This window comes from Hyposmocoma kahamanoa, unplaced genomic scaffold, assembly GCF_003589595.1.
Source record: "Hyposmocoma kahamanoa isolate Upper Pololo Valley unplaced genomic scaffold, ASM358959v1 182, whole genome shotgun sequence".
In the NCBI taxonomy this organism is placed as follows: Eukaryota; Metazoa; Arthropoda; class Insecta; order Lepidoptera; family Cosmopterigidae; genus Hyposmocoma; species Hyposmocoma kahamanoa.
The window spans coordinates 777,824-793,222 of NW_020653713.1; the positions used below are offsets into that span (position 1 = coordinate 777,824).

At 36.5% G+C, this 15,399-nt stretch overlaps 1 protein-coding gene across 2 annotated transcripts in view; it reads right to left on the reverse strand.

Annotated features, from left to right (window-relative positions):
* Nucleotides 1-15,399, reverse strand: part of LOC113226174 (calcium/calmodulin-dependent 3',5'-cyclic nucleotide phosphodiesterase 1-like) — a 371,342-nt gene that overhangs the window by 11,842 nt on the left and 344,101 nt on the right. For both annotated transcript variants that reach the window (XM_026458709.1, XM_026458708.1), the window contains 2 exons: nt 14,262-14,402; nt 11,949-12,118 (listed from right to left, as the gene is read on the reverse strand). In XM_026458709.1, the coding sequence (XP_026314494.1) occupies nt 11,949-12,118; nt 14,262-14,402 (311 nt within the window). The remainder of the gene's footprint in view (nt 1-11,948; nt 12,119-14,261; nt 14,403-15,399) is intronic.

Here is a 15,399-nt window from a genome sequence, read left to right on the forward strand (position 1 = left end):
AATAGCGGGTAGATTTTGACAGTTCATAACGGCCATATTTTTTTCAGTCATCAACACAAATCATCATGGCAAGTTACAGCGGCGAGGAACACGTGCACATGACGAAAATTTACTATCATTATCAAAACGGGTGTTCTATTGTGGCAACGTGAGAGTCATCTTTGCCGTTTTTCTTTACCGTTGGCGAGAGGTATTGCCACCAAACATTCACATACGTACGCAGTTTAGAAGAAAAGTCATTTACCCATTAAAATTACAAGAAAAAAGAATTCTTGTGATTGGGTCAGTAATATATTGAGCCATGATTGCCGACTTATCGTAAGCGACATGTTTACCTAAACAGCGTTTTTTTTTATTGCAAATGATATTTTAAACAATAATGGAGAAGGACGCATCGACATTTCCGGCCAAAATTACATTATGGCAAACGCTCAGTTTCTCGTTACCTTAAGAGACTATATAACCTTATATGACTTTAGTTGATTCCCCATAACAGCGAAAGCGCTGAATCAAAAACTTTGAAAAAAGCGTATAGTAAAATTGAGGATGTACACTTAGAATAATAACGCATAGAAACCTAGTACGCACACGCTAAGTGAGGCAAATTGAAGCGCTCCCAAAGGGTCTACACGAGCGGGCGGGCCTTCAGTGCTCAAGGTCAACTTGCACCGCGAACAGATCAAGAATTTTAGCTAAAAATGACCAAATGTGCGGTAAATGAGTGTAAAAATATGTCAGACAAACATAAAATAGATACTAACCTCACATTCCACAAGGAAGTAACGCGTTTCAACTTATATTTTTATATAAATATTCACTAAAACCGAAAATTAACCTAAAATATTAACCTACTACTAAAACTAGCCTACATGAATTTGATTTTTGTCTCACTTGTGACAGTTCGTTTGATATGAAACTATCATTCTATACGTTATTATTCTACGGATGTACATTGATTACTATACGGTGTGAAAACACGGTTCCAAAAAATTTTCAACATAGAAAAAACACAAACTTAATAATATATTCAATAGGTACTTTGCATAAACCAATTATTATTTTTTATATCAACTGAATTAAATAGATCACGTATAACTTATATTATGTAAATTTTTCTGATGGCATTAATTTCGTTTGTAAGAAAATAAACAATTTGTGAAATAAAGCCAGCGTCCCTGCCGTTCGACCCAAGCAAAATTAACCGGATTAGTGCGGGAAAAATTTGAATTCGAGGAGAGGTAATCGACTCTAAACTGTTTCTTATATTTTAGTGTAACTGACGGAATGAATATTAAAAAATCGTAACGTAAGTGCCCCCCACTTGTTACCACAACGGACATCACTATTTCCTCGTTTACTATAAACAAAGGGCAACAAATGTATTTCACCTTGCTGCATATTTTTAATCGCAAGTGTTACTTTAAACGCCTGAAAGCCTTAAGAATGTTTAGACAGTGGTAGCAAAAATATTGTTAACGCCAAAACGACAACAATAATTGTTTTAAAAAAATGTATCTGTTGCACAATCGGTTACGAAATTAATTATTGTATATTAAAATTCAATTTAGTATCACATTTATGTGTAGAAATATTTTATAAAGAAGCGTCTCCTGTAATTATCGCTTAACTAAGTCGGCGGTAATGGCTCGGTATACAAGAAGGCGTATCGATAAGATAGTAAAATATAATATTATAGGACGTCTCACGACTGTGAGACACGGAGGGAAAGTATTTTAAATATCGTATATAGAATATTTTGCCTTAAAGTCTCCAACATTATTTTATTTTTAACAGTAAGTAATATTCTTTTAAAACTAAAATATTCTTTTAAAAGTATTTTGTGATATATAAAGGTATATTATATAGTTCCACTAAAAGTAATCACGGCAGTCGAAAGACAGGGGCCAACCACGAGGCGAATACAATTTGTCCACCTGTCACTACTGTATCAGATAAGCCAGACCAGATAAATGATTTGAAAACTAATTGAAACTAAAGACTGACTGACGGTCATATGTATTTCAATCTGTCATATCATGCACGACTGTGTTATTTATTGATACCTTTACTTGATTTCGTAAGTTGGTTGCAAGTGATATATGACCTACTTATCTATACTTCATTACAATTTACTACTACAGTCAGCATTTTTAACGGACTTCAAAAAAGGGGTAGGTCCTCAGTTCAACTGTATTTTTTTTTCGCGATTGCTCCGACAATTCTGAACCGACTTTGATGATTCTGTTATTGATGGGAAAAAGAGTATCTCAGTATTGGTACTCGAAGAAAATATTCCACCTCTAAGATGGCAAATTAGGGGATGAATCCGTTTTCACGCACTTTATTTAATCCGATTTCAATTTTTTTTAATAACGCACACACTCCTAGCCCCGCACTAGGGAAACCTTGTATCGCGGGTGCTATGGACACACAAATAGACACCCAAAAATTACACCCAGCCCGGGAATCGAACCCGGGACCCCTGCATGCCAGGCGGCGTGTTAACCATTCGGCTACGGAGGCAGTTATAAAACTTGGCAAACAGGTGTAAAATCAAATAAAAAGCTGATGAGTAAACTTTTGAAGTCGGTTATTTAATATAAGAGTTATTAACTATTTATTAATTTATCAAATGACAATTTTAGTAGCACTAGAGTTCCTTGTGAAAGAGATCGTCTTGGAAAGTACTGCCACTTTACATCCATCTCACCTATTTCTGCCACCAAGCAGCAATGTCACATGGGACTTGTCAACTTATGTTTTAAGGTGACGGGTGTAATTACAGTGCCCCTATGCCAGCGATTTAAAGCTCCGAGTGTCACTGCATCTGTTCGATACAGGTGTGTAGTGACTTGTTCGCCCCGTCACTTGTTATAAGAAAAAAAAAACAATATGGATTAAATATAAAAAGAAAAGCGCCTATCATAGATTACAATTGAATGTGGCAAGAGGTTCAATAAAGCTTGTGTAAGAGATACCTCTTGGAGGGTATTTTCCACTGTTTGTGCCGAACGAGGGCAAACAGACACCCTTATACGATTAAAATGTGCTTTAACGCTTTTGATGTATCGGTTGCTAAGGTCGCGTGTTACTAGAATACATATCACAGCACGTGTGACACTATTTTGCACAAGGATCTTAGTAATATAAGTATAACCGTAAAACTGTATTTGAAGAGGATTTACTTGTAAGTTATTCTTTGTCTGGCTTTCAAAGATTGTGCCTATGTGTATCAGCTTGCTAGAAAAGAGTTATTACAATTATACGGAAACAAGGTGGCCTGTGGCCTTGACCCACTCTACGAAGTAGCACCGTCTTCAGTAGTAACGTTGACGATGACGAAAATGTAGTAATGCGAGCATTACTGCCTTTCGGTTTGAAGGGTAAGGATGCTTGTGGTTACAGACACATGGGACTTGTCAACTTACGTCTCAGGGTGACGGGCGCAGTGGCGGTGCCTTACAGACCCAAGGGTCTTTAAAGCGCAAGCGCTTTAAAGCTCTGGGTGGCACTACAATTGCTATGGACAGGCGTGTCGTTTACCAGCAGGTGCACGGCTTGTTCACCCCGTTACTTGGTATCATAAGAAATATTTCATTTTCTTAAAATATGCAAATTCGCGGGCCGGGTTAAAATTGTGTTTACTGTATTTTTCAGCATTAGGCATAATTTAACTTTAGATCTTTAATTAGGCTACATTTAATTAGTTTATTTTGTAAGCAAATCAATTTAATAAATGCAGAAAAACACAATGATCAGATATAATTTACTACCTTTATGTACTTAATTGTTACGTTATTTTGTATTCGGAGCTTTTAGTAGGTACTTATTGAAACTATAATGCAAATTTCTATCTACAAAATTTATTTAAAAAACTTGCTTTTTAAAATACTTGCTTTTTAAATTTAAAATACTCATAAAAGCAGAGGTCCCAAATATAAAACCGATTTTTTTTTATTCAAAATGCTAATTATTATGGTGTCATTTGTAAAAATCATTTGCCATGAAATCTCACGGTGATTTCCTATAAAGTAATTAGTTTTAAAAGGTTTAGGATCACTGTTTCAAAAATCTAAATTCATGTCTAAGGTATAAAACAAATAATTTGCTCATCAAATCCCATTTTTTATCTTGTGACACGAAAGTAAAATGTTATAATAAACTACCATAAATTACGTAATGCATTCGTAAATTACGTACTGACCACAGACCAAATAAATTTTTCAGTTTGTCCGCGTTCTAAGTAGAGCGCCGCGACGGGCGCGGGAATAATATAATTGCCACTTTCTGAATCTTCAAGTCTTTATTCGGTATTTTTCTGTCATAAAACTGGGGTGACAATTTTCTGATAATCATGACGCGAACTAGCATCACTAGATCGATTTTTAGTTATCATGGATATCAGATTGGAGATCTGACAGACAGGCTAAGCAGTACTCGAGGATTAAATGACAAAGATTTACTGCGTCCAATGCCAAAGGCGGTAATGCCCTTTGAACCGAGACCGTAATTTAAATGTCCGCAATGCAATTTATAATGACTTGATTTTGTAAAATGATGATGTATGGTGTTTTGTTAAGAGGGAGCAGAGGAAAAATTCCTAATCTTCGATTTGATTTTAGAAGGGTCTATCCACTTTACAGTTAAAAAGAAAATATTGTATGAATAACTACACGATATATTCAAGCATAGACATTAATCAGAAACATAAAACAATAAAGTTTCCTCGATCGCGAAATGACCTCTAATTTTCATATTTTTTCGATTTATCCTCGAAATGCTACAGGTTATTAGGACAAAAATTAGATAATTAATTATATTTATGCATGATCGACAACTGTCACTACGGATTTTTTTTAATCCCTTTAGTTTTAGAGTTATTCCGCTAAAACGAATTTGGTACTTTTAATGCGCAAAATTCAACATCTCCTGTCGCATGACCCGCGAACTTCAGGCATATATTTGTTTCACAAATTTGGGCGGAGCCAACGTCAAAACTTTTTTGGCATGAGAGCTCTTAAATAACAATAACAATGACAACAATAATGTCAGTGTAAATCAAATTTGAAGAACAGGCCGTAGTATTTTTTTTAATGTCTTAGGTACCAAAAGCAGACGAGTCACGTGATGGAAAATGGTCATCATCGCTCCCCTGGTTATGCCCCAGAACCTTTTTGGAGTATACAGTAGAGGCCTGCTTTTTGGTCGGTCGTCATGACTTACCAATAAACGGCTGTCTTAAAACCAATTATTTTGTCTTGTCCATCAAATAAAAGTTAAATCGAAAATGACAAATTATTCAGAATTGAATATTCTCGGAATTGGAACTTTACCCGAAATAGGAATCATATCTACCTATACCCTGAATTTACTCTGCTCAGAAATTATGACCTCCGAAGACGAGGCTGTTCATAAAATAGTATAGCGGACCATTCCAAGACGAATCCTTGCCTATCTCCAAAAGTAGCACTCACCAGGGCTTGGCTGTATGGTTTTATATCTTTTGCCTTTTCCTTAATGGAAAGAATTTATAAAATAACAACAATGAAAGGCACCATCGCATAATTGCCGCCATTTTTAATTGAATTACATTTTATTGTCTGCATTGTGTAATTCGTCGTCATCGTTAGTGCTATGCGAGCAATATCATCAGGTGTGTGGATCTTTACTGTTTTTCAAATCCTTTTTGGTTCCAGCCCTCATGCTAGCATACAGCACAGGTTTTTTGGTTGCTGATTTGCTATTGTGCGAAAGATGATGTATTGATATATATATGAATATGTGTATATATAATGTAATGTAATCATATATATATATATATATATACATATATATGTCTAATCATATAAAATGTCTAATCTATATAAAATGTATAATCTTTTAATGAATCCATTTTGTGTAACTTTTAATAACGTGTTGTGATGAATTGTATTACAAATCGTATTAATAAAATAAAGAAGTAAATCGTGTATATATATATATATACAATCGTATTAATAAAATAAAGAAGTAAATCGTGTATATATATATATACACGATTAAAGCGGGTTCTATTCCCGCGTGTGGCTAGTAATTTTCGAAAATCTTTGAATGCAGTATTATTTGTTTTTAAAAATAAAGGAATGTCCTTTTTAGTAAAAATTACTATCTCCAGTACTTAACGTACTTTCCTTTCAAGTGGCATTACAAATTTCCACCCTGTATATTACAAGTTACAGGTGAAGGCTGTTAGAGACGAAAAAATACACGAATCATACTTCTTCGAGCACTGTAATATAGATAAAAAATACGTAATAACATTTATTAAATACGGCTGTGTATTCCAAATGAGTTTTTGTATTATACTTTTTAAAAACGAATGTTTTTAAATTTTAAAATATTATGTAGATTTTGTAATATATTTTTTAAGGTTCGTGTAATATGTACGAATGAAAAACAACATTCAACGAAGATTTATACTAAAATGAAAGCGGGCGCGTACATTTTATTACAATCGAGGAATATCAAGTGCTTCTTTATTTTTTTATTATACCAAGCGACGCGACGAATAACTCGAGCATCTGGTGGTATAGGACACGCCTGTCTATAACAATTATAATGTACACACTCAACATAGCCCCGCACTAGGGAAACCCTGTGTACTCCATACAAATATTTCTCCCGACCCGGGAATTGAACCTGGGACCTCTGCATGGCAGTCTGGCATGGTAACCGTTCGACCACGGACGCAGTTAAACACAGTATAGTGCCCTCTTGTGAGTGCAGTACCACTCACAAGAGGGACACTGCCATTGCGCCCGTCACCCTAACGACGTAACTTGACAAGTCCCGCGTGCCTGTAATTTCACCAACACCCTTACCTTTCAAAACCGGAACGCAGTAATCTCACATTACTGCTTGGCGGCAGAAATAGGTAAGGTGGCTTTCATAAGGAGCTCCTACAAAATATTTTATTTCCAGTTCTCTTTCAACCCATACACCAGTGGCGAGGCGGCCATATAACTCGATTTCCTCCGTCTTGCCTAAAATTATCCACAATCAAATACTACATTTTGTGCTAAATTTTAAGTGTTAACCAGTGAAATCAAGTGTATTAGTACCTTCTATGCTAATAAGTTGTGATTAAGTGTCGTCAAGGTACCATTATTTCTTAAGGTAGGTGTTTTTTATTTAGCTCCGGCTTTACTAACGACAGTTTTCACGCCTCACCACTGCCATATACGCTCCACTACTAGGCATGGATCTCCTTAAGGAGATTTAGGCTATAGACCACTAGGCTGGCCTAATATGGGTTGGGAAATTTCCACGACTTAAACGAGTGAATCTTCTTTCGCTAGTTTTCTTGTGTTATTTTTAAACTTGTAACTTTGCACATCGCGAACGAAGATGGATTTAAAATAAACACTACGCCAAGCCGATCCATCAATCTCTTGAGTGAATTGCCTCAGGAGCTTGGAGCGAAGTCCTCATTTTCGACTGTAAAAGATATTGAATAAAGTAATATTCATTCGCATTTAGAATGTAGTAGGAAATTTGCCACTCCTCGGCATTATATTGGGTTGTGGAGAATCGGAAATCTATCTAGAATAACACAAAACTTAGTACCTATCATCATCAAAACAGTTATTCGTCCCACTGCTTGGGACGAATCCCGTCGGGCGAGGAGTTAGGCCATAGTCCGTCAAACTGGAATAGTGCGGTTTGGGGACTTAAAACGTTTTCGTTTCTGAGCGTTGTAAACCGAAAGCTTCATGATAAATTTCAAGTTAAATTTTGAAAAACTCAGAGTTGCGAGGCCGGTTTCGAACCGAACTCATAGCTTTCTGCTTGCGAGGCGGTAGGTCCATTAGGATCCATTACCACGGCTTTTATTATTATTTGATATTTAGTATTTATACTATTCAATATATGTGGTGCATTTATTTGAAATATTATTATCAGAAGACATTTTATGATTGCACTCCCTTTGTAACGAATATTTTTTATCTCCTAAAGTTGTCTTGGACAAATTCCTACTAAGTTATACAGTCACCTGCTTTTGTAATGGTTATTCTTATATTATGTTTCTTTATTACGAGTACCATATTAAAAAAGTGATATACTTATATTCCTGTTCTGTATGTTTTTTTACGTGTAACAAAGAAATTAAACTATTTTTTCGGATGTAAATTGCGTCTATTTGTTTTATCAAACCAACGATATCAGTCATACAAATCAACGTTTACAAGTCCCACAGTCACGACTGACTGAGATGGTAGTCATTCATGCTATGTTTAATATTAAAACCGCCCCATTGTAATGTTATGTGTATCAAAGAATATAATAGGAGTGGTGAAAAAGTCTCAAAGATGGAGTAATGGAAGATTTTGGTCAGACCTTTGCCATATTTCATTTATTTTATACATTTATTCGTTTATTTCATTCTATACTTTCAACGCCACTTTCTCGAAATTTCTACAAGAGAGACCATCCACCGTTCGTAAAATGTAAATAAACCCAGACAAGTATTTGTCAAGGTAAACAAATTAAAAGGCCAAGGTGAAGGTGATTTTAAATAGATGAAAAAACTAATTCAACAGTCGCTTCGCGGTGAACCTTTTACATCTGGACCTGGACAATTTTGATGCTATCATCACTTGCTTTTATCTCTATCTATCAAGTATCCTTCAAATGAGGCCATGCACGTATGACGAGATTTATTTCAAATGAATTAAATGAAAATTTCGAATTTATCTTGATCGGTCAGGCGTGCTATTGAGAGCATAGCGTTCTCCGAATTTTAATATTGTTATATGTAGTAACAAGGAAATCAAGGCTACAACTACAAACAACTTTTAAGGTTATATTAGTGCAATATAATTAAGCACTTAACGCGCCCTTAATGAAGTGATACTTTGATAAGTTAACAATTTGCGACAAATTAATAATTGTGGTCATATTTCTAAATTAATATTACGTGTGTTGATTCCTATAATTGTAATGAAATAGATAACCAATTAACTAGTTTGTACCTTTTGACATTTAATCCAATATATCGAATTGACATCCAAGCCGACCGCTCCCGTGTTTGCTTCCGGGTGTCAAAAAGAAGACTTGACGTTCCCCAGGGAAATTAAATCGTATTATTACAAGGACGTTATGTCGCTCTGCAAGACTTTATATATTCAAGTAGTGTTTTTAGACTTTACTTTATTTTGAAGTGATTTGTGTGTGAGGGTTTGAAAAGTTAACACATTTATCAATGCCGATTAGAAAAAGCCTATGTTCAGTTTGCTCGATTTGGCTTCGCGCTTGGGCGACCGAATCGGGATTGTAACCCTTGCTTGATACGACGATGATGTACATAGACGTCTGAGAGATCTGTGATGTATTAAATAAAACACGGACGATCGCAGACTGACTATATTTATTGTGTGACATCAAAGAAGGTACATTGGGAAATAATAAACAGAACTTTCTAGATTTTAAAAAGTATCATAACCAATAATAAAACTAAACTTATATAATAATAATACACAACTTCATCACACAACATGACAATCGGTCACCCTAATTAAGGTCCTTCAATACCTTTTCACGTCCAGTTAACTAACAATATAAAATTCATAATGGTGTGTATCAATGTACATAAATTTGCATGTATAAATGAATTTCGACTAGTTTACTTATTAGCTCGTACCTGAGATCTTAACGTCATAGTCAGGGGTGTATAAAATTTCGATTTACGTTGTTTACCCTTATCAGCGGCATTGATATCACCCATATTATCATTTTTTTTATCAGCCGAATCTAACAACTCTGTCTCTACCCCCTCTCCTGGTTTTGGTGACCCTGGAAACGACCCTTTGTTGAGGTGAATAAAATTGTTCATCCTTTCCGACACCTGCCGTATCATTATTCTCGTTATTATCAATACACGATAACGAAGACGCGCATTTTTCTGACTGGTGTTTATAAGTTGATCCACATGTCTCCTACAAGATACCTCTGTCAGGCTGTATGGTTTAATATTCGTGTAATAGGACCGAAAATGACTTTGGTCATTTGACTTCCACCAGGGCTTAAGGCGGCCTATTTCACTAGCTGTCCCTCCTGGTGGGGACAAGTGCGCCTTTTTCCATTCTTCCCTACCACGTCATCGCTGGTTGGGATAAGTGGAATTTCATTTGCACTTATCTCTACACAACCCATTTATTTCTATTAATTAGTACTAGGCCGTAATAGGCTCTTAAGGCGAGGTATTATAGGTGAGGTGTGGGACCGTCTCTCGTGTCTCGCAATCCGCACGCGTAAAATTAATATGAATAAAATAAGAACAGGTGGAGAAAACTTGACACACATTTGACGTTTACAAGCGCCCAGTGGCGACTAACGGGGCAGCGTGTTGCGCGACGTGTCGTCAAACCATTGGGCAATATTCAAGTTTTGGGATAAATGTAAATTTAATAACTATGGGGCTTCAATTGAAAACCAAAATTGAGCAGATTCTCTGTAGTACTTAAAGAGAAATATCTCGTAATAAAACTTATATGCAAAGTCAGATATTTTGTTCTTAAATAATTTTACACTTTTATTTTAGCCCGTTTTTAGGATTTTATACGACCGAGTAAAGTACATCATATCGTGTAACGAATTGAATTAGCACATTCTTTAAACAATATCCTTAGATGTATCGTATATGTTTTATAAGACCGTTATTTAGTAGTAAATACTTAAATCATTTGATCTAGCAAAACAGTTTTTCGCGTTTCTCGTACGATGACTCCTTCATGCATTAATAATTGTGGTAAGTCCCTAAGAGATTTTCTTCACTGTAGAACGCTATTCAGTAGTATTTTTAATGAAAAACAGTGTTCGTTTTACATGTTCATGAAAGAATAACAGTGTTTATACGTTTTTTATTTCTCCAGCCCTGGAGAAGTTTGATAATATCTAGATAGAATTCCACGTCTCAAGTCAGTTTTGCAAATGTCGCGTTTTGAAACATATTGTGAGTTTTATTAAAATGTAAATTTCCAGACAGTGTACTTGAGTCCTCGGGATTTGCAGTAATTCTGTCCTTGCTAGGTCCACGTGAAATGCAGCACCGAGATGTTGTAAAGTTGCAGTTCTATAAGAACTTTGCAAGTATAAATAAATGTATCCCGTAGAATTTTGACTTCATGATTAGTTTAGGGTTCTCCAGACACATGTTTTTTAGGTTGTCCTGTGACATATAGTCAAAGTCAAAGATTATTTATTCCATAGGTAAAATAAATTTACACTTGAAAACGTCACATTTTAGCTACAGCTCGTTCACTACGCTGACCTCCCTGAGAAGAACGAGCAAGAAACTCTAGGGATTGCTCTTTTCAAATAAATTTAAATGCTATGGAATACACTTTGAATCAAATTTGTGTGGATTCTGAAGCCGTGTCGGCTTTCCATAGATCTTTATCTAACACGTAGTCTTCAATTTTGTAATATGATTTTTCGATCAAAATATTTTTAATGTAGTTTTTAAACTTAGGAAATGATAAACTTAATATATGCTCCGGAATCTTATTGTGAAAAAGCGTATACACTTCCCCATAAAAGAGTTGTTTACTTGGTTAAACGAAATCGTGGTACCATGAGTTTGGACTTAGCTCTAAGGTTAATATACTTCCGGACACATAATTCGAGCCACCTCGCATTTTTGTCTTAAAAGGGCTAGAATACAAAAGTAGTGTTATCGTCGAAAAAAAAGTTTTTCCCCTGTTTTGCAAATCCAAATTTCCAACAAGGATTTATGGAAAAGACGTTTAGTATGCTAGTTTCAAAATTGCTTAATAGTTTTTGATCAACCGAACATTGTTTAAGTTTAGGGCATTTAATACCGAAAAGGCGAGGTGGCTCGAATTATGTGTCCGGGAGTGTATTATGGATATATATATAAGATGCGTACTATTATGGGAAATAGCACTTACCTAAAAGCAGCACTAATATGATGGTTCTCGAGCACAGCTCGGTCGTTGTATAGCAACGCAGTCTCGGACCCAGACATGACGTGGAAGTTGTTCGTTGTGCCGGTGTGCTCGAAGTCATGCACTACCGCTGCCACTAGTGTCGCAAAGATCTCTAGGTCCGACAACCAATTCTGAAACAATATTGAGGTTTTGGTTTGAGCAGTTGAGCACTCAGAGTTTGTTTCAGGAGAGACGGGATGAACAAGGCGCGCATCTGGTGGTGAGCGACACACACCCGTAACAATTGCAGTGCTACTCAGAACTTTAAATCACAAAGATCTGAGAGGCACTGTCACTGCACTCCTCACCCTGAGACATTAACTAAACGAGTCCTTCCCATGCGCCTGTGATTTCACCAGCACCCTCATCCTTCCAAAGCTGGAACGCAGTAATACTCACATTATTTCGTGGCCGCAGAAATTCCAAGCAATTTCCTGGACGAATTCTTTCACAAGGATTTCTACTATATACTTTTAAACTTTCGCGTTGCATTGTACTATAATTTGAAAACGGGAATAAACACGTTTACATACGAATAGGCTTTTTTGTTACACCTTCCTAGTTTAGTGGGAAAAATACCGTCTTTTGTGAAGGACTCACGACATTTTGTTCAAATTATAGAGGAATATATTGGTATAAAGATATATATTGGAACCGACCGGAAAGAAAAAATGGTGACTTTTGATGTGGAGTCACTTTTTACCAATGTTCCAATCAAGGAATGTCTGGACATAGTTAGGGACCGACTGAGGAATAACGAGATGCCGTTAAACTACGTTGATCTACTTAAACACTGTTTGGAAGGAAACTATTTTCTTTTCCAGGGTCAATATTACTTCCAGATAGATGGTGTTGCAATGGGAAGCCCTGTAGCCCCGGTGCTTGCCAATTTCTGGATGGAACATGTTGAAGAAAAAGCACTAAGACTCGACCCTAGTACTATACGACTGTGGAAAAGATACGTAGATGATGTTTTCAGTATTGTCAAGGGAGACATCCAAGACGTAGATCACTGGATACAACACCTTAATTCCATTCACCCCAACATAAGGCTTACGTATGAGATGGAGGCGGACAGGCCGTTGCTTTTTTGGATGTCAGAATGACCGTGAAATTCGATGGGTCTTTAACGCGCTGTGTTTACCGCAAACCAACACACACGGACAGATACTTACGTGCAACGTCGCATCGCCACCCACGTCACTTGCAATCCGTAATGACGTCATTAAAAAACAGAGCTTACGATCTTTGTGACCCTGAACATTTGGAGCAGGAGCTAGATCATGTTCAGGAAGTACTTAAAAAAAACGGATACCAAGTGAACCGACGACGAAAAGAGCCAAAAAGAAGATATAGGCATCCGGAGGTGAATAGACATCCAGCCTACTTGCCCTATGTTAAAGGAGTGACGGACAAGATAGGTCACGTTTTACGTCGACACTCCATACCGACAATACACAATCCGGGCATAAAAGTAAACAACATGGTGGGTACTCCGAAGGATGTCTTACCACTTCAAACACCTGGCGTCTACAAAAATGATTGCAGCTGCGGTAGTTACTACATAGGCCAGACAAAGAGAACTGTCACTGACAGGCTCAAAGAACATATCGCAGCTGTCAAAAGTCGCCAATGTAATAAGTCAGCTATTGCAGAACATTTACTGGAACAGGGTACAAATCACTGAATTGAGTTTCATCGTACGCAGGCTCCACCGACCGTCACTTTTATTCAAGAGTTGTACGTGAAGCGATTGAAATCAAAAAACATCCTAATAATTTCAATCGGGAGGACGGTTTCAAATTATCTGCAGCATGGAATCCGGTGTATGACCAGAATATGGCTGTGATACAGAATAGCGACACCGTTAGTGTTGTGTGTGGCGGTAGTTTAAAAAATGTTATGCGGGTGAATGAAGATTCCACCGCCGTGATGGAGACGTAAACATCGCATCACCAGTCAACCCGTGACCACGGCCAGTGCAACCTGGCCGAAACGTCGGGAAACTAGGTAGGTGTGAAAAAAATACCTATTCGTATGTAAACGCGTTTATTCCCGTTTCCAAAATTTCTACTGTAGCGTTAACTGAAAGCTTGGGTTTCCACTTAGGACCAATTTGCGAAATCGGACTATTCTATTTTAATTCCGGTCTAGAAATTATAGGAAGTGCAGGGTATTATCGAATAAAAGACCGGGTGGGTTATTGATATCAAAAATTATATCTACTCAGAATTTGAAGGTAAGTTGTCATATTTTAACACAAAGATTTCTTACCATTAAACCAGTCTGGCACAGCATGTAGTGTACGGTTTGGGCGACGTCAGCTGCGTGCAGATTATTATGGTAAGGGTTATGGAACTTGCAGTACCCCTCTTCTATCCGACTTAGGAAGTTTTCTAGAACCGTTGATGGGACCTGTGGACACATTTTTTGAACATGTTAACTGATGTAAAAAGCACATTTATATATCTCGATCGTATAAAGCGAGATCCTTGTTCACTGCTTACCAACGTTATGTGGCTATGCGTGAGAGTAGTTATTTGTACTCTGAGCTGAGGCTTTTAAATAGTTAGTCATTGGTTTAGGGTAGTTTAAAATTACGATCTACCTATAACATTAGGCTACTGATAAGCAGTCCAACACAGGACAGGATCTTAAGATACAAAGTAAGTTGCAGTGACGATGCGTCCATATAACTCGAATTCCACACCGGTTTGTTTAAAATTTTCCACCTGTTACTAAAAGATAGTCCTAGATAGCGCGCATAACCTACTACTTAAAAAATTGTAACTTATGGGTCTCCGCCTTCTTTTCATTCATGAAATCTATGTACACGCACACATTCGCAAAAACCCACTGCATAACATTAAAGAAATGGCGGCCGATAAGCCGAAACAAATCGAGTTATAGTCGAATAGCGTTCACGTAAATTTAACCCTTATTCCAACGCGTTACAGATTACTTTTAAAGACCCATTTGTTTCAATGTCATCTTCGTTGCCAGATGTAAAACTTCCTTAAAATAATAGGATAAAATTATTATAATAACAATTTAATATAAATGGTTAATTTGTATTCTGTAATCTTAAACGATAAATAGTGTTACAAATATGCAATATCTGTTTGAGTGTTTCTTTTTAATAGGGCTACGTAAAGAATGTAGAAGGTCATGTTAATTAAAATCGCTAAAACATTTGGCTAAGGCGTTCACGAAACTTTGTTTATTATAAAACTTTCATTTTCGCGGCGAGCAGCACAAGATGTAGTAAATTACTTCAAAAATTATTGTTATTTTATATGTAGAATACGTTAACCAGAGAAATGAAGTAAACTAGTATCCTGTGTGCTAATAAATGTTATGTTTAAATATCGCTAAGGCTCCTTTTTGACAAGAAAAGTTTTTGTTAGTATTT